This window comes from Fulmarus glacialis, unplaced genomic scaffold (genome assembly GCF_000690835.1).
Source record: "Fulmarus glacialis isolate BGI_N327 unplaced genomic scaffold, ASM69083v1 scaffold13870, whole genome shotgun sequence".
Lineage (NCBI taxonomy): Eukaryota > Metazoa > Chordata > Aves > Procellariiformes > Procellariidae > Fulmarus > Fulmarus glacialis.
The window spans coordinates 4,810-27,590 of NW_009187193.1; the positions used below are offsets into that span (position 1 = coordinate 4,810).

Here is a 22,781-nt window from a genome sequence, read left to right on the forward strand (position 1 = left end):
CTGGCGTCTGGCGAGCGCAACTGGGGGTTTGTGGGAGTCCCTAATGCACGGGGGCTCGGGGCCTTTGTCCTCTGAATGTCTCTACTTCATTACAGATCACCACAAATGCCACACAAATCACCGCTAGCAAGTCTGCCTTTGATTAATAAAGCAAATATGTATATATCAAGCTATTACAAATTACTGTTACTATGAGCAATCAATAATACAGTATCAATCAATAGTATGGCAGTCAGTAGTAGAAACAATTAATTGTATAGCAACAGCCAGTATTATAGCAACAACCAATAACAGCAACGAACAAGTAGGTATATACTATTACAGCTTACTGCAAAGTTACCACAAATACAACAGCAGATATGCTTATGATAGATTACTTACATGGATCTATAATACAGGTATCGGAGAATTAGACAGATTTCAGAAGGGGCCAAACCATCTGTTGCAGGTGAATTGTTAAGAGAGGTCATAACTGTGGGGTAAACTAAAAGGGTTTTATTAATGGTTAAACGATGATCAAATGATAATTAGTTGATGATTGAATTATAATTAAATGGTAATCAAATGGTGATTAAGCAGTAATTGAATGGTAATGAAACACTGATTTAACAATGATTTAAATGATGATTTAAACGATAATTTAGATGGTTGTGAAACACTACTACTTACTACTCTTCTAATAATTAAGCTACAGCTGGATATATATATAAAATGTCGCCAGCATACACTATACCTTTAGTCCTAATGTAAAATGCCTATTACCTCATTATAGATATCAGACACCAGGTAAGAGGTCTCTCAGCCTCTAGGCATCCCTGCTTAAGGGAGATCCCTGCTTTACAGCGTCCTGCCATACAGGACAGCTCAATGTACTTGGGGGGGCTACAATATTTATAGCGTAAAGTGACGAACTTGTAGTCAACCCCCTCCTTTGGTGTTTGTGCAGGTGCACAGCTCTAGCAGTTTTAGTTTTGTCTAGTCCCAGCTCAGGCTGGCACTGTTAGCTCCTGATAAGTCGTGGCCTAGACTCCTTTGTCCCTGAGAAGATCTGGCCTGGCACCGTTCTCACGGTTTGCACAGCAGGGCTGACTTCAGTCAGGGCTACTTGTCAGTGATGCCTGAATCAAAGCATGGTTCATTTGGTCAGAGTGGGGGCATCCGTCACACCATCCCGAGGGGCACCCAACCGCCCCAGAGGCGGGAGGGCAAACCGAAACAACCCCAAAAGTGGGGCCAGAGGGGGACCAGCGAGGTAACAGCGAGGTAACAGAGTCTCACATCAAAAATGTTCCATGTTACAGTCTGGCATCAGCTGGGCATCCCTGGCCAGGGTCTGACATCTTGTAGCAGGTTGGTGTGGAGACTTCAGCCGGTTTAGGAAGAGAAAAGTGTGTGCAGGACAGGACGTTCTCAGAGAGAGAGGCTCTATTTTGGAAAAAAATTAAGTCTGTTTTAAGGGGGCGTAGCACACTACCACTTTGAGCAACCAGTAGATGCTGTTAATTTCCATTTTTCACCTGGAACAGCCAATAGATGATGATATTTTTGTTCTTTCAATGCAATTTTATTTTTCTAGACTGTTTTACAGTCCCTTGGTTTTTGCACTTATCGGTGTTATCTCAGAATGTCTCTGGTTTCTCAGTACCCAGCTGCAACTCAGAGACTCAGTTGCACGTCTCAAGGATGTTGCTGGCTCCCAGGTCCCAAGGTGGCAGGTGTTTTCCTTTGTTCAGTGATTTTCCCCGCCTTACCAGCTGCCTTTCCGACTGCCCACATAGCGAGGCGTGAGTGACCCGAGAGGCTGGGCATGCAAGAGGCACCCCTGGGAGCCAGCACTCCCCGCAGGGCGCCCTGCACCAGCGCTGCTGCCCTAAAAACTGGTTGTTGCTGATGTGCGCTTTGCCCTTAGCCTGGGCTGGGAGCCTTTGGCTGGGATGCCCAGGGTCTTCTCCGGACCTAAGCCAGGATACAGGATCACGGGCCCAGCCCCACTGCCATGGTCTGTCCTGACAACACTTTGGTCCCCATGACAGCCGCTGACTGGTCCAGAGTGGGATGTGCCCAGAGCGAGTGCTGTGCCTGTGGGCTGTGCCTCTGAAAAGGAGACCTTCCTTGTGATGAGTCGGCCCATCACTAGTTATAATTTACAGTTTCATTTCCTTTTCACAATTTTATTATGTGACATATTTAACTTAAATCAGTCTTAAAGTCCCCAGGAGCAAGATAATGCACTAGCACGCGGTGGGAAAACTGAGTTGCAAATCTGCTGAGAAAGTCCCTGTTTGTCCGCAGCCATGTGCTGGGTAGCTGAAGTGGACGTGTGGTGTCTCGCCCAGTGATGTCTCCTGCATTTGCCTGGTCTGTGTGGCTGCGTTTCGCCTTTCAGGCTGTCGCTCTGGTTTCCGCGAGCAGCGGGGTGATGGTACCGCCCTTCAGCTGCTGCCGGTGGAATGAGAGCATTTCTTCCCAAATCTGTCAGTGAAAAATAAATTAAAAAAGCAAACTTACGCCAATCCTACCAATCTTACTGGCAGTCATTAAAACCCTGCGAGCTGCAGTTTCAGAAGGGCTTTCACAAGTAGCCTCTCAGAAGCTGATTTGATTGTGTCCCTTTTAATTAGCTTTTTTTAATTAAAAAAAGGGAAGGTACGATTCAGTCTGGAGCGGGCTAGTGGTCTGAAGGGATTTTTGTGTGGTTTTCTTTGGGTACAAAGAAATGCATTCCAAAACCTGTTTGCAGTATGACCACTTCTGAGAGTGTTCAAGGCTGAAAACAAATGTTAGGATGGTGTGTTGGCTGCAAACTCTGGAAATCTCTGTAAAATTGCCCCAGCTTACCTGTCACAAGCTACTGATCTGTCTGCTTTTAATGTGGTGCACTAGGCAATCAAGGGATAACCTGGGAAGAGAAAATAACAATTAAAGAGATTCCTAGTCAAATTAGGAGCACAGTGAAATTCCAAGCACACTACTCGGTTTTTCTGACCTGACCCCTCTACCTTGTTGCATTTCTGTTGGCCTTTTCTGTAGATAAGCAGAGACTTGCCTTGCCTGTGGAGGAGATAGATATTTGGCCATGCACAATCATCCTGGTGGTTTGCCAGCACCTGTAAATTGCTACATGCATTGCCTAGCAAAACAGGAAGGCCATGGTAGGGATGGCTCACAATTGTGCAAGTACCAGCAAGTCAGATGGGAAACCACAGCCAGGGAGCAAGGAATTGATGGTGTCTCCCCTACTGCAGTGTCACAAGGTAATGCCTGTGCAGCAGTATGGCACACATTTTTACCTGTTTTACTTTGCACTTGACGCATTGTGGGCACAGCATCCTTCCACGAAGTACGCTAACAGCTCCAGGGAGAATTGTAGGTCTCCGGGCCAACGAGGCGATATTTGATGTCATCTTACCTGCTGCTTCACCCAGTAAACCCCTGAGTCCATTAACAATGCCAGCTGGCAAATACACGTCTCTGAAGATTGCAAACTCCTCTGTGTAGGGACCGTTGCTAAGGTTTAGTGATCTTGGCACATCTAGGTCCTGTCTGCTCCCGCGCGTGACTGCTGGGCCTCGCTGAGACTGCAAAGCTGTGTCTTGGCAGGGAAGTTAAGGAAATGTTGCCAGCAGGGAGGAAAGTCAGTAGGTGTCACTTGTTGCAAGATGCTTGCTAACTCAGCTTGCAGCACTGCATCTGTGCCTGTGTGAGCTTCTTGTGTCTGTGACACCTGAATGCATATTGTGTTTGTGAGCATGAGCTTGTTTGCTGTGGAGGGACTTCATGGTACATCCAGGACTGCTTTTTCTTGCTTTGTGTAATAATCTCACATTGTGCTTATTCTCCAGACAACCTCAGGCTACGTCCAGTTCGACAATTGCAACTTTGAAAGTGGGCAGCTGCAGATCCACGCCCCAGGGACATGCCAAGTGAAGTTCTGCACCTTCAGCCAGTCCAGCATCCACCTCCGCAGCATGGCGCTCTGCGTTCTGGAGAACTGTGAGTTCACTGGCAGTGAGAACGCCTCTGTAACTGTGGAGGGCTGCCCAAGCTCTGACCGTAACTGGGCCTGCAAGCACCTGGCTGTGTTGGCCAAGTCCTGCACAGCGTCCATGTGGGAGCCCGACCCAGCTGGTTGTCCCGTGGCCAAGCGGGATGGCTGGGGGGAATCGCTCCTGGAGCCAGTGAGAACGTGCGAGATTGTCGTAGGGGAAGAACGAAGCAGCTTCCTCTCTGCTGTGGATGCTCAAGCCCTGCTTGGCTCAGCCCAGGAGGACACTGAATTCGGAGAGAGCCTGCGGGCAGCAAAGGAGGAGGGGTACCAAGCCCTCAACTCAAACTCCAGTGACAGTGACTTATGCAGCGATGATGAAGAGGATGCTCAGGCTGCGTACAAACTGCCCTACAAAGCCCACAGCCTGAGTCACACACTTGCCGACGTTACACACAGCAGGCTTCAAAGCAACAGGCTGCATGCCCTTCAGAGGGACCTTAAGCTCAAGTCTCTGCAGCAGGAGCTGCAGCAGGACAAGGAGGCCCAGTCTTTGGCCAATTCTCTGCAAGGCTGCATCATCCGAGAGTGCCTTTTCAGAGATGGGAAGGGAGGAATATTCATTTATTCACGAGGGCAAGCAAAACTGGAAGGAAGCATCTTCAGGGATCTGACCTATGCAGTGCGCTGCATACAAAACAGTAAGGTGCTGTGAAGACTGCTGCAAGCCCTCTTCCTTCTCCCTCCTGCTCCACGAGCTCCTTTCCTATGAATAGCTTGGGTTAACCAGACCAAACAAAAGGCAGGTCACTTGCAGCCGCTTGCTTTCTGCATGCAGTAATGTTGTAATTGCAATTGGAGGCGTTAACTCGGTGGCATGTTGGGGTTGTGTAGTGAGGCCCATTCTACCTGTAAATTAAACTTTCACCCTGTAAAAGTGCTGCTGGTTATCATCACCTTCGCTGCTCCCAGCACAGCCTGTACCACAAACACAGGGACTTGGGGACTGCGGTGTCAACCTCTGGTCTTGCCCCTTGCCATGGCCAGTCCTGGCTGCTTCAGAAGAGCCTGCAGGGGTGGATGCCTGCTGCAAGCAGAGATGGGGTATAAGGAGGGATTTTGGCCAGGGATATGTGCTGGAGGCTGAACTGAGGTTTTTCCTCAGCACAGCATCATCTAACCCTGTGCTTGCCCCGAGGTCTCCACCTCTGGGCCTGTGCTCCTCTTCAGACAGGACGGTGGTGGCGAGGACTTGGGGGGAGAATCACACTGCCAAAATCCCCAGTGCTGGCGGTGTCGGTGGGGCTCCGGAGGCTCCTCTCCAGCCACCTGCCCAGAGCAGGACTATCCCCACCACTTGGTCACGGCAGCCCAAGATTTCGGCCCATTTTTCAGTCTATTGCCTTAAAAGTCTGCAAATAAAAATTTTGTGCAGGGAGAGGAAGGGGAATGTTTTTCTGCCCGATTCTGGGAAAGGGCTTTGCTGTGATGGTGCTAGCTCCCCATCTGCAGTCCCCACAGAAGGACTGTAGAGCGCTGCTGCCTGGGCCCTGCAGAAATGCTTCACTTCTTGGCGGTGAAGGACAGATCCTTTTTTTCCAAGGGATACCCGTACCAGAGGTGCCCTCCCGAAGGCTGCCCCATAGACACAGAGTGGCGGCAGGAGGGAGCAGAGGCACCTCGCATGGCTCCGCTGTGCTGCTCAGCCCCTCTGAGCTGCTCGGTGGGGTGTTTTAACGGGACTTAGGCTAGCAACAAATGGAGCTGTGTTCTGTTTTTATTCCCCTCGGTTTGCTTCCAGTTCGCTCAGCAGCGTGATTTCAACTGGTAGCAAATGGGAGGGAGATGAGGCTGCTGCTCTCAGTGAGAATTTGCTCAGCTAGGAATTAGCCCAGAGGCTTTTGTCAAGAGGTCGGTGTCAGAGCATCAGGCAATGGGAGACAGTGAAATGCTTGGCTGTGAGACAAGGCCAAGGTGCAGCGCGAAGTGGGAGCATGGCAGAGCTGGCAAGGGCTCAGTATCCTTGCACAGTCAGGACTCTCCAGCGCAGGGCAAGCCTGGACCAGGGTCTGGTGTGTGGGACCCAGCTGGAGTAGGTGCCTGCGTTTCTTGCCTCCTGTAGCTCCCTCCCCGGGCAGCCAAGCGTGACTGATGAAGACAGGCAGTTGTCAAGCCCTATAGTTGAGAGATTGAATGAAGCACCTTTCTGGAATAAGCAAATAAAAGGAAGTATAATTTAATTACCTTCTGATCTGTGTTGCTCATTGAAGTGGGATATGGAAAGGCAATTTGTAGATTATTTCTTAGCACTCATAAGACATGGATTTAAGACATGATTTTGTTTGGCTGGAAAACAGTGAAGATTGCTGCTGCGTAAATATTTAACTACTTCTTTGCTTAGACGAAACTAGGTTGTTATGAGTGGTGTCAGTGATTTCAGTTTGCTGGCTGGGCCATTTCTACCCCCAAATGGAAGCATCTTTGCTCTGAAGGTGCAAGGTGATGGACAGGTCGGGTGCTGAGCATGTGTGCTGTAGCACACTGGCCCAGTCAGCTTCATGGGAGACTCATAGGATGCTCTGTGGCATTTGACATGTCTCCTCTGAGCAGCTCTGTGCAGTAGAGGGTCAGGAGGCAGCTTGTTGCGGGCTGTGTATGGAGGGGATGCCGATGCAAATGGGGACTGCCTGAGGCAGGTCTGTTGTACCACGAGTAGTGTGGAGATGGGACAGGAAATGGTTGCTAACTGTTGCTGACGGTGTGCAAGCGCAATGCAGTGAATGAAGCCATTGGGCACACCTGAACGTGGGCTTTTATCAAGCTGAGGGACATGTCAGGCCAAGAGGATAACTTTGCTCTGGCTGTGCAGCATCAAGCACTGCGGGTCCCCATCCCCAAGCAGACCCATGACAGTGGGTAATACCCAACAGGCTTAACCGTAGCACTTGTCCACACGCACTGATCTTCCTTTCATCTGGCCTGTATGCCTGGCACACCCCGGGTTTTTGGACAGGCAGAGAGGTCATAGATGCACAGAGGTTGCAGAAGGGAGAGCTATACCCTTTGGTCATATCCGCTTCCTCATCCTTCTAACTACAACTACAGGTGCTTCTCCTCTTCCTTGCAGGTTATCATGCTGAGGAATGACATCCACCATTGCAGAGCATCGGGGATATTCCTGCGCCTGTCGGCAGGAGGCCTGATTGCAGACAACAACATCCATTCGAACTGTGAGGCTGGAGTGGACATTCGTAAGGGAGCCAATCCCCTTGTTCTGGTACGTACCCCTCCAAGGCGTGCTGGAGGGCAGCACGCTCTTTCTCTCACATGCTGTTTCTCTCTGAGGGGCAGCAGGGATCCGTCTCCCAGTATAGAAAACACTGACCTTTCTGTTAGCGTTGCCCTTCAGCCTGTTTCTTAGGTTTTTGTTGATGAACTAGACTACAGCTAACCCCAGGGGCAAGGCACAGTGCTGCCTGACAGTACATGCATGGTTTCCTGCTCTGTTTGATGGTATGTGTCTTAAAATTCTGTGCATAGAGGGAAGGGTAGGGGGATGTTCCCCTATCAAATAAATACCCCTGTGTAATGAGTGAACTCATGCAAGCAAGGTAGTAAATTGGCACTGTACTGTAAATTGTTTCTCCCACACTGAGAATCATGTTGTCTGCACTGGAGTTGGTGGAGGGTCTCAGCTCTCTGGTCAGCCTCAGGCAGTAGGGGAGCAGCAGCCTGCTCTCCAGCAGCATGGCTTTTCTCCGAATTGGTAGTGTCTCCAGCTGTGCAGCAGGTGACCTTGTCCCTGTTTACTGAATGCTGTATCTGTAGTCATCCTTGGAGGAACCGGGGCCTCACCATGCAGGGCGAGGTAGACAGGTAGATACAAACTACCATCCAAGTGACCCTGTGGCTGCATCGAGCTCTCCATGTGAGCTCTGCACAGGAGATGAGGCAGGCAGAGCTGTGGCCCCGTGGAGGAGGAAGTGGCAGCTCAGCCTCGGTTGCAGCTGCTTGTTGCTGTGCCTGGTTTGGCGATTCCTACCCTGCCACTCTGCGAGATACCGGGCTGGGACTGCTGTCCTCCTCAGAGTGTCCGAGCATACTCCTGTTCTCATGGGAGATGCTGACCCCTGTCGTGGAGAGAAGCAGCTGTGTGGCTGTTGACAGCAGTCATTCAGGCTGTGCAAAGCGCTTGAGAAAAGGCACCATGCTGTAATGCCGAGTTCCCTGCTTGGACTTCTGCCTCCAGCTCCTGTGGGGTGCCACCAAGGGTCTTTTCCTCTTGGTGGCTGTGGGGAGGTGTTAGACTTGCAGCCCCACCAGCCCTGCCCAGTGTCAGATGGGCTGCAGGGAACAAAGCATCACCAGGTCCAGGGCAGCCCTTGGAGATGGCAGCAGGAGCTGCTGGAGGAAGAGGCCGCAGGCATGATGGGAAGGGAAATTTGGCATTGTGTACTAGAACCCCAAAGAGAGGTAAAAGTTAAGTAAGCCTTGACCGAGAGTGATTTCTTGGCGGCTGGATTAATTATCCTTCTGTCCTTTCCCCCAGCAGGGTTGGGAGCTGTTGCTTTTCTCTGTGGTTGCTGTCTCCTCTTGCTCACTTTTGTGAGTGACCTTCCTTCCTTTTGCTTTTATTCTCTCTACATGTGCAAAAATAAAACTGTAGTGCAATAAGATACACAGTGGCCTTCGCTCAGGCATTGTCGTCGTTGGCAACGGAAAAGGCATCATCCGTAGCAATCAGATCTATGGGAATAAAGAAGCTGGCATTTATATTCTGTATAATGGAAACCCTGCTGTGAGGTATGTTAGCTAGCACTTGACCTCTCTCTCTCCTCCTTCGTCTGTTAAGAATTATTCCACCCACTGTGCACACTTTTCTTCTCTTTTTTTCTATCCCCACCATAGAGCAGAAATAGGACGACAATGCACTAGTGCCTTTCTGTGACTTCCCTGTATCTGCTTGCTGCACCCAGGTCTTTGCCAAGTGCCAGTCCTAGGTTTTCCCCTGGATCTGAGGAGGACAGAGGCTGTGTTCAAGATGAACAATGACACGTCATGGTGCTTTTTGTAGGAAAGGGAGTAACAGACCTCAGCACTCCAGTCGTTGTTACTCCAATTCACCTTTCTGCTTTAAACACCTGGAGCTACTGACTTGTGTGTGTTTAATACCATTCGGTTTAGATGTTAGTATTGGTGTCTGGCAGGCTTTCTTGAGGTCGATGCCATCAGCTTTACCTGGTGGTATGAACTGGTAGCAATGAACCCAGAAATTAGATAGCAGCTGGAGCATGGTATTGGTTGCAGATGTGAGGGGCATCTCGTCTGTACTGCCACCCCTTCCCGCCTCTCACTGTGCCTGTGGGTGTTAAGGAACAGGCGTGTGACAACTCATTGCGGTGCTTTAGAGCAGGGTAGGGCACAAAGGGAAGAAAAGAGTTGCCCTGGATCAGCCCTATAGCTAGGATGTGAGTATTCATGCTGGAAGTGTTGGTAATTAACGGTGCTTCAGCCTCAAGTCCTGCCGTCCTAAAGAAAGCAACTTCTTGCAGGTTCATGATCTTTGTGCAGAGCTTCTGAGATTTAGACAGACTGCCTGTATGGACACTTAAGAACAGATTACCGAGACACTTAGTCTAGGTTGGGAACTGGAGAGGAGAAGTCTGCACCAGACATACCAGCCCTGAAAACACAGGAGTCAGGGCCGGGCTTTTCAACAAGGGATTATGAAAGTGCTCTCTCAGAAAGGTATTGATTTCTGAGAAAAGCCGTGTTATAATGGCAGGGCCCAGCAGTGCCGAGGAAACACGCTGTGGGATGGAGAGATTCACTAGATATCCTTCCCTCCGTACTTTTTTGCAACATCATTTGAAATCCAAGCTTGCACCTTGTGACTGATGTATGACCGTCCGTGCTTGCTGGCATGTAGGAAATGATGTGGAGGAAGCAGGAAGGAAGCTCGGTGGGAAGACACCTTTTTCCTCCTGACCAGCCACCTGTTTTGGAGGAGCTCCCCTGCTGCGCTCATGCATGCCACTCTATGCTGCCTTTCGGCTGCGCTGGCTCGAGGTGGGCTCCAGCACTGGCTGAGGCTGTGCGCGTCAGCGCTGTCCCAGTGGTGCCACATGCGGCTGTGTTGAGCATGTGGTTCAACGGGGGCTGTTGGCACGGCCGGGTCTTACTGACAGGATGGCGTGTGCAGCTGCGGGCAGGCAGGGCTGGCAGAAGGGGGAGGTTTATGGTAGGAGTAATGTCCTTTGCTGGGTGCCTTTTCCACAGCTGGAAACAGAATAATGTTTTGCCCATCCCTGAGAGGTGCAAGCCCAGCTCCATCTCGTGTTGCTGCCTGCAGCTACCCGGTTTGGGGCCAGATTTCGGTGGGGCATTGCAAGGGGCTCCGTGCAGAAAGCAGGGGGGTGTCTTTCTGAGAAGTGTGTCAGCGACATGGGTGCCAAGTGCCATTTTTAAGTATGATACAGGCCCTTGGACATGTACATCTTCCAATCAGAGGTACCCTCTGCAGCAGCTAAAAAGTAGTTTGGGTAAGACTTCATCCCCTGCTGTGCCGAGGCTGGGAGGTGCTGAATGTGGTAGTGCCCAGTGGTGCAAGGCTACTGCCTGTTCCCCTAAGTTGGTGAGAGCAGCACTGGAGGGCACTGCCCTGCAGCGGTGGGACTTGGGCAGCTGAGAGACCCTGCCTTGTTTTCCTGGGGGATTGCTTCTGGGATGGCTTCATGGCTTCTCTTCCTCCTTACCCTGCAGCTGTTGGTGCAAGCATGGATTTAAAGTACAGGCGCCTTCTGTGCTCTTCTCACCTGGTCCCTTTTTCTAGAGGCAGGCGCATGTATCACACCAGGCCCTGCAGTGCACCATTCCTGGTGCACCATTCTCTGGGCACCGCTGATGTTCTGGCAGGGTTGCAGGGGCTTCCCTCGGCTGCCAGACCGAGCGGCCCTGCCCGAGCAGGCAGCTGCAAGTGGAGGGGCAGCTGTGCTGGGGGAGCCATGCCAGGGCAGCTGAGGACAGCAGAGGCACTAGCTGTCCGGCGAGGCAGGGGGGCCTCTGCTCTGCCTGCACTTGTCCCTGTGGGCAGGACAGCTGCCTGAAGCACTGCACCCACACCTCCATCCCCAGCCAGTGCTGGTAATCACACGTTGCTGGTGATCGCATGTCACAGGCACTGCTTTCCCACCCTGGCTCACTGCTGTAGAAGCTCCTGTGCTCCCTTCACAGCCTCAGGGGAGTGGAGCCATCTCCAGTGAGTGCTCCTGGGTGGATGCTGGGGCAGAGTCGGTGCCAGGCACTGCACTCGGTTGGTGTTTTTCCTTCATGATCAACCTGATTGCTCTCCCGCTCCAAACCTCAGCAGCAAGCCAGAGATTCAGGGTCACATTGTGGAGGAGGAACTGGTGGTGGCCTCAGAGCTCCCAGGCTTCATTCCTCCTGATAGGCCATAGGTGGGAGTCCAGGGGATAGCAGGTGACACCTCAGGCGCCACAGGGCCGACGCATAGTCTCCAGACCGTAGTTCCCAGCGTGGCACTGCCTCTGCTCCTGCCACCTTGTTTAATGTTTCCCACCATCAACCGCGATCACTGTCTGCCTGCTGGCTTCAGGGGCTCCTCTTGGAGCAGCAGTCCCGTGGCTGATAAAGCCTTTTGCCTCCTCCTTGGGTTGGGGAGGATGGGGGAAACACGCTAAAGCCCTCACAGACTCCTCTGCGACATCCACCTAGGTGGGCTATGTGGTGTCTCCTGCACTTTTCCATGGGGGCACGGGGGTATGCAGCTAAGAGTCCCCTGCTCCACACCGCCCATGGGGGTACGGAGGCCATGGCAACTGGCAGCGGGTGGCCTGCCTCCCCACGGGGTATGCTGCGTGGTGCTGGGAAAGCCGAGTGTGCAGGGTGGTTTGCAGAGGAGCGAGTTTAATCCTGAGGAGAAGGAAAGTCCATCTCAAAGGTGGGGGTAACTGTGGTTGCAGGCAGCCAGTGGAGCGAAAGGGCCAGGGTGCAGGAGGCAGCACTTGGTTCTCCCTGTCGGTATGTTCCCTGTGGCTGCGGCTGTGGCTGGCCAATCCTGGAGTCGGCACCCTGGCTGGACGGACAACTGGTCTGACATGGTGGCCGTTTGGATGTTCATGAGCACTTCCTGCTCTTCGAATGCTGTTACTGACGTGTGTTTCTCCAAAAGCCTCTTTTGTGCTTTCACCTCCTTGAAAGTGGTTTGGCTGTCAGTAGCTCCCCTCTACTTTGCATGTACCTTCCCCACTGTGCTTCCCTCTCGCTGCACTTCACTGTGCAGCTGCCCCGTGCCCAGCACTCGCTGCCAGGCATAGACAACAGGCTGTGATGGGTAGCCAGCCAGGGAGACTGGTACCTGTGCAGACACCCATTGTGCTGGCATCAGTGCCTGCCATGAGCAGGCAACACTGCTGCTGGTAACTTTCGTTTCTTCTCCTACCTCAGTGGGAACCATATTTTCCAGGGACTGGCTGCTGGAATAGCAGTGAATGAGAACGGGAGAGGCCAAATCACAGGTATGGGAATGAAAATGATGTTCTTATGCCCAGTTCGTCTCTCTCTTTAAGCTCTGTCTGTTTGTTTGATTGCAAAATTTATCTTATGGTTCTTCGGTGACTTTAGGTGTAATAATCCCCTGGTTTGCATTTTCTAGTTGGCATTTCTGTCCTTGACAGAGGGAGCATGTCCTTCTGCAGTGTGTCCTCCAAATTATTGTTCCCTTCATCTCTGACCCAGCTGGGACATGGAACTGTGCTCCAAGGCAATCTGCCACGTGGACTGCATTTTTTCCCTTCTGTGCCATCTGGTTTAGAAGCTAAAGCTGTCAATGACGTTTTCCTACTGTTGTGGCACCTCTGAGTGGTTTTCCACTCTGTCCTACACCTCAGAGGACGGGGAGGTGGTGGTTACTGGAACTGCTAATGACTGGTGTCCTGTGTGGGAGAGCATTGCCAGGGGAATGGGGGAATGGGGAAGCTCCTGAGGCTTGGGCTTTGCCGCAGGCAATGGGAGCTTTTCGGTGGGGGCAGGTCTCAGCTTGCCAGGTCTCCTTGCTCTTCTGTGGGCAGGAGGCTCATGTGGTCACCCCGTCCTCTCTGCCTGGCCCTAGGGAACGTCATCTGCGAGAACCAGTGGGGCGGGGCGGACATCCGCCATGGGGGCGACCCCGTCCTCAGGAACAACCTCATCTCCTGCGGTTACTCGGATGGCGTGGTGGTAGGCGAGCGTGGGAAGGGCCTCATTGAAGGAAACACCATCTATGGTAAGGAAGCAAGCTCAGGTGGAGAACGATTCTCGCCTTCTCTCCCGTCCCCCTGTCCTCTTGGGCTTTCCGGGGTGCCCTCTACCTCCGGTGCACTCCAGAGCTGCGGTGGGTGCCCAGGAGGGGGCTGCAGTGGGTGCCCGGGAGGAGGCTGCGGTGTGTGCCCGGGAGGAGGCTGCAGTGGGTGCCCGGAAGGCTTGGCTGGGAATGGCACCAAGCTCAGCCCAGCGCAAGCACTCCAGAGGTCCTGCCGCCAGTGCTGCCAGGGTATGGCTCTTGAGGGGCCCTGTCCTGCTGAGGAGACCACTGCTTTGTCTCCAGCAGATGGCAGGAGCTTCCCTCTGATCCCTGAGAGGGAAGCCAGCCTTGCACCTTTGCCCTCATGCAGGACAGGGTTGCAGGAGAGGACACGTGGTCCCCACGGGACAAAGGGAGCTGCATTTGCTGCTGTCCTGCACCCAGCTAACCCGGAGCTGGAGGAGTCTGGCACGGTCTGTAATCTAACAATTGGCCAAAGTCTGACAGGCTGAACTCCCCAGGTGATTTTCTTAGGAAGCTAGAAATAGCTTTTTTAAAGCGGTTTTAAAGCCGCTACAGAGAGTCACGTGCTGCAGAGAGCCCACTGCTGCCAGAGGGCAGGTCGGAGTCCTGGAGGGGCTGTGCTCCTCTCTGGCCCTGTTTAGGTCAGAGACAAGACACAGGCAGTCATATAGCATGGCTTTGTGTGCATCTGTCTCTCAGTGTGTCCCGTTAGTAACACTGGAGGCAGTGGTGGCCAGTAGTGCTGGCGGCCAGTGTCAGCCCCTTACAGCAAGAGTAAGGTGCACAGAGAGGGAGTTCCCAGAGGTTTCTGGAACAGCAGTGGCTGGGGCAGGAGGAGGGTGGTCGTAGGGCCTAGCCACCCTGGGGGTGGTGAAGCTGCAGCTCAGCCTGCATTAGACACTGGAGAATGTGGACACCTGGGTTGTTGAGGCCAAGCCTCAGGGAAACCTGGCTCAGTACTCCCAGAGCTGCTCACTCCCTGGCCCCAGAGACTCCCAGTCAGTCCTGGAGGAGGAGAGACGAGGGCATGCCTAATCCCAGGAGGGGGTGCTGGTGGCACATGGGCTTCCAGCACTGTGGCTGCCTGTCTGCGGCGAAGCCAGTGGACAGGGCTGTGCCTGGCCATCCTGCAGAGCCCCAGGGCGGCAGGGGTTTACGTCCTGGTTGCATGAATTAAACCAGGGGACTTGAGCTGGGGTCAGAGCATGGACAGTGCCAGAAGAGGGCGGAGGTGGGGAAATGAAGGCCCTGAGCTCACAGACTTGAGTCAGCCCAGCGGGACCAAGTCAGGGCCAAAGGATTGCTATGAGCCCCTGACATGGGTTAGCCTTCATGTGTGCTCAAAGAGGAGGATCACCTCTATCGCATCTGCACCACATCTGGACTACCAGCTTCTTCTGGTAGGGCTGGGGGTCTCCAAGCACTGCTGAGTTGGTGGGCTATGCCGCCCTGCGCTGCAGGCAACAAGGGCTGCGGCGTGTGGATGATGTCCTCCAGCCTCCCGCACCTCATTAACAACCAGATCAGCCACAACAGCATCTACGGGGTGGCGGTGTTCTGCCACAAGGACGATGCTGGTGACTACCCTCCCAGCCAGGGGGCCAACGAGAACTTCCAGGAGGAGAGGGAGGGTGCCGGCGGGGAGAATGACCCTGACATCGAAGAGGAGTACCTGGCTGCCCGGCGTCCCATCAGTGTGGCGCTGGTGGAGTTGAACAGCATCAACCACAACGGAGGTGAGCTCGGGGCCCAGGGCTCTTCCCAGGCTCCAGGAGAAGGGGTGGCATGTAGAATGGTGTGTTATCCTGGCCCACTAGGACTGGGGTCTGCCAGGGTCTTCCTCAGCTGCCACCAAGCCAGGAGCACCCTGGAGAAATGATAGGCCACGACCTGAGTGTGGGTGGGTTTTTGTCCTTAAGCTCCCAATCAGAAAGTCATATTGTGACAGAAGAAACTGAGTAGCTTTTAGAAACAGAAATACATGACTGAGGCTGCGAGCTGTTAACTGATAGCTCTTCTTTTTGGTTGGCAGCTGCTGGGTTGCACGTCAAGAGCAGCGAAGCGCTCAACATCATCGCCAATGTAATTCACGCCAACCGCGATGGCGGGGTGGCGGTGCTGCAGAGCAGCCAGCTGACGCGCATTGCAAACAACAGCATTTCCTGCAACAGCCGGAGGGGCGTGCTGGTTGAGGCCGAGTGCCAGGTGGAGCTGCGCGGCAACGGCATCTATGACAACAGCAGCCATGGCATCGTCTCCAAGGGAGAGGGCGTCATCATGGAGAACGACATCATTGGCAACCACAGGTGTGGCCTTCAGCTGCTCCAGGCAGCGGACATGAAGGTGCGTCTTGCAGAGAGCTGAGGGAGCACTGACTTCTGGATCTCTGCGGTAAGGGGCAGAGGCGAGACAGAGCCTGCTGCTGCTGCCCTCCCTTCCTGGGCGAGGGGGAAGCCAGCAGGCCCCCAGTTGGCAAGCACGATAGGAGGGACTGTCCTGGCATTGCCAGGCAGAGGAGCGGACAATCAGGATTGCATCCTCGACCCCATGATTAGTGGGGGTGTAATTTCCAGGCCTCATTAGATATGTGTCCAGCCAATCGAGAGAAGTTGTCACCCATCTCCTTTGCCATCGGGAGGCTGCATCTGAAATGTTGTGTCCAGTTTTGGTCAAGAGGGAGGTGGAGAAAAGGGAGAGGGTCCAGTGCAGAGCTACCAGGATGGGCGAGTGCTGGGACACATGACTGATGAGATGAGGCAGAGGGAGCTGGGCTTGGTTAATCTGGCAAAGAGGAGGCCAAAGAGGATCTAACAGCAGCCCATGGCTACCTGAATGACAGTCAGAGCCAAGCCCTTCTTGGCAGTGCCAGGCACTACAACAAGGGTCAACAGCACAAGTTGCAGTGGTTCCTGGACCTTGGGAGGTCCATGTGGGAGACTGGGGGTCTCTTGCCTTGGAGGGTGGTACAGCCCTGGGACAGGTCACACTATGGTGTGGGGTCACCATCCTTGGGAGTTGCCAAGCCTTGGCAGGACAAAGCCAGGGCTGCCCTGATCTAGCGCTGTAGACAGTCCTACTCCAGAGGTCTCTTCCACCAGTACTCCTTAACTCCAGGTTTTTCATGGGCAGTCATTGGGAATAGGCTGGAGGAAAGTTGGCAGAAATTGTTTGGGAAGAGGGAAGATATAGGTGGGAATTAAGTAAGCATTTGTTTTGAATTGAGCTAGCAGTGCAAAACTAGAGTGCACTGCTGAGAAGAAAGTGACATTTTCATCCCTAGTGGATTTGAAGTGTGTCACATCCGAACATCTGTTGAGAGTTTTAGAAGTGCTCTGTAGGGCCCAGAGGGAGGAGGTGAGATATTCTCTAGCCTCTGCATTGTTGGGTCTACGCTTATGATTGCTCACTTGCAGCAGGAAAGCACACGTGTACCAGCAGAGCTGGCTGTGTTGCCCTAGAGCGCTTGGTACCCACAGTGACAGGAATGTGAAAGGAGGTCTAAGAGCAGCAGCAGCTTTTCAGGTGGGCAGGCGCATGAGGGAAGGGCTTGTGCAAGATCATGCCATTGATCCGTGGCAAAGAAACGAGTAAATTTTGGAAGTCCTATCTCAAGGCTGTACCCTTGTTAACAGTGATCCACAGGTGGCTTGTCACATCTGTCTGATGTTTAAGCCTTGGTAAAGGACAGCTCAGTCATCATTTCCCACATGTGGATTCACAGATGGCTTGGAGGAAAGACCTCTCCTCCCTCAGAGCGGCAAAGGGAATCCTGTGCATTTTGGTGCAATGACATTCAACAAAGTCCGTCTTCTCCCAGGCTTGTCCCTTGTATTTAACTGAATGGCATAGTCAAGTGGGTGATCCCATAGGCCTTTGTTGGAGATTTGCAGGCTGCGTGAGCTGTGCTGAAGAACTGGGGTAGCTGGCATCTGAACTAGATTTTTTGGAAGTCGTATGTATCTAGTCAGTTCCCAAGGTTAGTACCTGGCTCAAGGTTGCCTCTGTTCTGTTCTTTGTTGAGGTGAAGCCATTGTGCATGAAAATGATCGATAAATGCAATTTAAGTCATCATGAAGGACCCCTAAAATGACTATACAGAAAGCCCTGCCAAGACAAATGCTCTGCATGAGTCCCACAGGGGCTGCAGACTCCCTTGTCCATAGAAACCATGCCCATAGAAGAACATTGTCCTCTAGACCAGAAGCTAAAAACCGCTGCATTTTCCATGGTCCCAGCTGTCCAGTCTCCTGGAGCACACAGACAGGATTCATGTTGCAGGATTCATTTGGGGAGCAGAACGTCCTTGTTGAAGTACTGGTGATGTCGTGGTGCTCTTGCTTCTCGTCTGCTCACTGGCAGAGCCCAAGAGGTGCCTGAGAGCAGATGAGATGCTGTGCGGTGCTGGGTGGGGAGCAATGCTGGACAAGGAGTGTTGCAGCAGCTGTAGCTGTGGAGCCAGGGAGAAGGGACGGAACTGATCTTCCAGATGATGGCATAGCAAGAGCTGTGGCCTTGTCTTTCTTGGGAGGAGGAGACTTCTAAGTGCTTTTTTTTCGTGTACAAAGAAGTGACAGCCTGTCAGTACAGCCGTTGAAACCTGGAGGGCAAGGAGCAGTGGCAGGTTCATGTTCAGCAGCATCTGTGCTTGTGTTTCATCAGGGAGTTGGGTACTAGCTGCAGTGAAGCTTGTGGCATCTAGCATTGACAGCAACTGAGCTGTCAGCTTGGGCCACCAGTAATGTGTGGAAGGCTTTGGGAAAGCTTGTGTGTGCATGGCTACGGCACATCCATTCTGAACCCTTGGTATGCTCCCAAACTGCCAGGGAGTGCTAGTGTGCCGGCGGGAGAGCTTTGGGGTTTGGTTTTGTGTTGATCAAAGAGCTGAATGAACAATGTCCTTCTGCTTGGGCCACCCTGTCTAAAGCTTATTTTGCAGGTGACCAACAACAGGATCCAGTCCTTTCGGGACTATGGGATTGCTCTCTTTGATGAAGCCAAAGGCCTGGTGCAGGAAAACCTCATTTTCCAAGGGAGATCCAAAAAATCCATTTTGCGACCCGTGTCAAATGCAGAGGATTGCATCATCCAAAACAACGTGCTTCTCACCTTCAAGAAAAGGTGAGCCCCCTGGCACCATGGGGTGCAGTTGTGAGCTTGGAGCCACCGTTGTGCTCCTGTGTTAGGCAAGCACTGGGAGGCTCTGCTTTGTATCTCCTTTTCCCAGCTTCCCCCACCTGCTGACCCATGGCACGAGCCCCACGTGCGTGGTGAACCACTGCAGATGAGGACTGCAGATCAAGCAGAGCCAAAAGGTTCCTCATGGGATACCTCTAAAGCCAAGTGAGGGGCTTGGGTTATTCCTTGACAGGCCAGTGTGGATCTTCACGATGTCTCTGAGCATAGGGACATTTGCCCTGTGCCCTGGCCAGCTCATTCTCCTGCGCAGTGCTGCCTTTGAAGCGTGACTGCTGTGTTTGCGTACTGCACTGCTGTCCCTGCAGCATGGACAGCCCCTGGGTGTTTGTAGCCTGGGCCAAGAGAGTTGGAGGAAGGAGGAATGGCCAGAGCCACCCCCAGTCTGCATTGTGCTTCTGTGCTGGTGAGGAGGATGAGGGTGGCTTCAGGCACTAGATCCCATCTCCAGGGTTTTTCTACCAGAGCAACATGAATGGTGAATGGGAAAATGGATCTTGGACTGCTTGTTTTTCCCGAGTGTGATTTAGCTACCCTGGTCTTTGTGCCAGTGTGAGAACATGTCTTCTGGTGGTTTTCAGAGGTACCACTGTAGCTGCAGTCGTCTAATGGGTATTGCAAAGCTTTCCTTAACTGCCGGCTGTCACCCAGATCTCAGTGACGCTCATCATTATAGGCCTTCTTCAAAACAGGTCACTCTAGACCAGGACTCTGCAGCAGACACCTGAGGAGGGAAAGCTGGAGCCCCATCACCCATACAAGGGCTGGGTATTCAGTGGATTGTTATTTTTAGCTAGAAATTTGACCTTGACTCTTCTCTCTGGGTCACAAATCTTGGTCCAGGGTGTGGGACAGGACACAGTGAAATTGGAAGACTTGCATTACTGGAGGGAGGTTAGGCCATGGGGTCTTCCAGGTTGATGATGCTCTCACCTGGTCCTCCGGACTCCCATAGCATGAAAGTCAAGTGCGCTAGGGAGGACTCTCAGCATCTCCTCCAGTGCCCTTAGCCCCCATATTCCTCCATTAGGTTTTCAAATCTGGTCCCCTTTAAGCATTGACCTTCCCTCTGCAGGCTCTTGCCCCATTCCCCAGAACTTGCAGTCACTTAGAGGTATTGGCTGTGAAATCACAGAAAGTAGTTTTTGCAGTAAAGCAAGATGTTCTGTCTCAATTCTCCAACCGTTGCTGTCCCACTGGGTTTTGGAACAGATGTCGCGTGGTGAGCATTGTGCACCTGCCAGCACTGCTCTGCCCCTTTCCTCCTTGAAGGGTGAACCGCAAAGGAGCATTTCTAAGGCTGCTCTGGAAGCGCTGTTCCACCCTGCTCACAGCCACATGTGGGGTGTCTCTCCTTTTCCCAGGTTTGATATGGAATGCATGCTGATCAACCCCCCAGCACGGCCTCATATGGAAGGAGGTGCCACAGGGTCCTGCACAGCGGCTGGTGGTCAGAGGGTTTCCAGCATAACCACCAGGGTGGATGGGGGCTGCCACAACCACGGGAGCATCTTCTGTACCATTCTTTGACCAGGGAGGAGGTTTCCTCACTGGTGTTGCAGCTTAGGTGTGGGGAACCCCATTGGACTGTACTCCCTTTTTCATGAAGGATTTTGCAACTTCAGTGGCACCTCACTAAATAAAAAAGAGCTGGGAAAACAGCTGATAATTTCTTCCTCTTTGCCCACTGAGATCACTGCTGGGGTAATTTACAAGCGAGCAGTTTCTTAGATGAAACGCACTCCTGGCAGGACCACTGGTGTGCCTGGCTGGGCGTCCCCAGCCTGAGCTCCGGACAAACCTCTCTTCTCATGGGGTCTGTGGCATTGTTTTTTTGGGAATCGCTTGCTTTAAAGCTGCTTTGTCAGTGACCATCTGCATTTGTGCCAGAAGAATCAGAGGCTGACAACACGTCCTGTGTGGTCTTGCTCAATTTCTGTTTGTGCTGATTCTAACCCAGAAGGGGCATACAGATCAATGCAAACAGACGTGCGCACAGGTATACGTATGTGCAGTGTGGGTCCCTCCAGCAACTGAGCTCAGACGCTGTCTGCCCAGTACCTGCCCCTGGGTCCCAGTCTCCCCAGTTTCTGGCACCAGGACATACGAGCCCCCAGGGGCTTCAGACCTCCCTCAACAGACAGGCAGACAGGCACAGACACACAGAGACAGACAGGCAGGCAGGCAGAGTGCCTGGGCTCCCAAACCACTTCACCTCCTTGTTGTTAGTAGCAGCCCCACGCAGATGTAGATCCCGACACACCACTGATGCTGGCACCCACACTGAAGGGAGAGCCCTCACCATGGGAAGAGTTAGAAACGGCATTTGGTGAGCGGACAGGACAGACAGTGCTCATCAGACACAGGCATGGCCAGTCCAGCATCTGTCTTTGGCCACCAGCCACCTGTTTACACAATGGGCCACTTTTTATCCCCTTATCCCTCTGTTTTCCCATATTTTTCTTCCCCAAACCACCTTGATCCCTGCATTTGCTCACATTTAGTTCCTCTCCTGGGCATCCTGCAATAAGCATTGTGCAATCCCGGAATGCTCTTCCCCTGCACCCTGTAGCGTCTCCCGCACCCCTGGCAATGACACCTGGGTCTGTGGTGCTCAGGAGAAGGTGGGTGTCCCACAGCCCATGGGGCTGAGCTCCCCCTGGGACTGGGAGGAGCTGGGCAGCGGCTCATGGCTCTGAGGGTGTCACTGGCAATCCCCTGCCATCCCCTGGGGTTCAGGGCTCTTGCTACGGGGAGATGGAGGCTTGCACGCTGTATCCTCGCATGACCAGTTAGCCGTTTCTGCCTTGTCATCCCCCCGCCTGAAACTGGCAGTGGGTTCCCAGTTGGATTTTCTTTGTCTCATTCACATAATGAGCTGTCCAGACAGGTTTCTCCTCTGGTATGAGCTGGCATAACTGTGTTGCACAGTCTGATGTCATCTGCAGCTTCCCTGCAGACCGATGCTGTAAGAAGATCCAATCCACTTTTTTTTTCTTTTAGAAGGAGAGGTACTATTTTCTATAATTTCAGGAAAACTGTCTGCCACAAATAAAATGCTATATTTTAAAAGTTGTCCTCATTTTAGTAACTGAGTTGCTTTCCAAACTGAGTGAAGTTTTCCAGAGTGGCTTTTGTGGCAACCCTTTTGGAAGGGGGCTTGTTGCACTGCAAAGTGGTGGGATGCAGCCCTGCCCACCCGGCAGGGACGGGCACTTGGCAAGCACACAGCGTGTGCCGAAGACTGGAGCGTTTCATATGCTCAGGAGTGGGTTTAAAACCAGAGGTAAGTGACAACATTAAAAGTTGGCAAATCTCTGCCGCTAGCTGTATATATATACATATATTAATTCTGGGTGTACAGTCTGGAGTCATCTTGAACCACCACCAAAGAAAACCTTTTACTATTAAAGGACTGCCTGTTCTATTTTGGTACTGTATGGTCAGTGAGTTGGTCAAAGGCCTGGTTTGCCTCAGGATAAATGCAAAGCTGACCTATCACAAGCCTTCAGAGACCAGCGCATCTGAAGCATGAACTGCCGGTCACCATTCTGTGGGTAGAGTGGGAAGAGACACGTGCAGCACAAGGAGAGCCAGGAATGGGGTGGTCTCCTGAGATGAGCGTGGCTGAGCTGAAGTAGACTTAGAGAAATGGGAAGATGAAACCCACTGGGGCATTGCAGGCAGTCCCTGCCGTGGTGGTGCTACTCAGGAGGAGACAAAACTTCAGGGAAGGAAGGCTTGTAGCTCCTAGCTGAGACCCACCCTCCAGCTGGTAACAGGGTTGGTTTGCTTGACAGATGGTCCTGGAGCAGGGGTGGAGTCAAGCAGTAGAAGAAGCTGGCAGTGGTAGTGGGAGAGATGCCAATACAAAATATGCCTGTATAAGTCACTTGGTGATAAGCAGCAGGAGATGAAAAAATGCACAGGTTGGTAGCAGGGATAGGTGTGTGGGAAGAATGCGAGAACCCAAATTCATGCTGCAGGGCAGGAACCTGAAGTCCCAGACTCGGTGTAGCTGTCTCTGCACTACTGCCTGCCTCAGGTACAAAGGCACGGATCCACAGCCTTGATGGGGGGGGGGCATGACCTTGGGGAACCTTTAGAGATGGGAGAACTGGGAGAGGAAGAGTGGGCTGTACATGAGTCAAGGCAGAGCCAGGCTGCTGGCACAGACAGAAAGATCATGGTGGTGTGTTTAAACTGAAAGTTGCCAGAAGGTTGGCATGCGGGCAGAAGCACCTGGAAATGTTTAGTACTACTCTGAAAATGCCTGTA

General features: G+C 52.6%; 1 protein-coding gene across 1 annotated transcript in view; it reads left to right on the forward strand.

Annotated features, from left to right (window-relative positions):
- FBXO10 (F-box protein 10) overlaps positions 1-20,033 on the forward strand; it is a gene marked incomplete at its 5' end in the record, with an annotated part of 20,744 nt that extends 711 nt beyond the window's left edge. Inside the window, 9 exons of the mRNA XM_009574315.1 lie at positions 3,843-4,691; positions 7,113-7,262; positions 8,652-8,788; positions 12,452-12,522; positions 13,116-13,268; positions 14,771-15,046; positions 15,343-15,653; positions 18,247-18,428; positions 19,868-20,033. Coding sequence (XP_009572610.1) covers positions 3,843-4,691; positions 7,113-7,262; positions 8,652-8,788; positions 12,452-12,522; positions 13,116-13,268; positions 14,771-15,046; positions 15,343-15,653; positions 18,247-18,428; positions 19,868-20,033 — 2,295 coding nt within the window. The remainder of the gene's footprint in view (positions 1-3,842; positions 4,692-7,112; positions 7,263-8,651; positions 8,789-12,451; positions 12,523-13,115; positions 13,269-14,770; positions 15,047-15,342; positions 15,654-18,246; positions 18,429-19,867) is intronic.
- Positions 20,034-22,781: the final 2,748 nt, after the last annotated feature.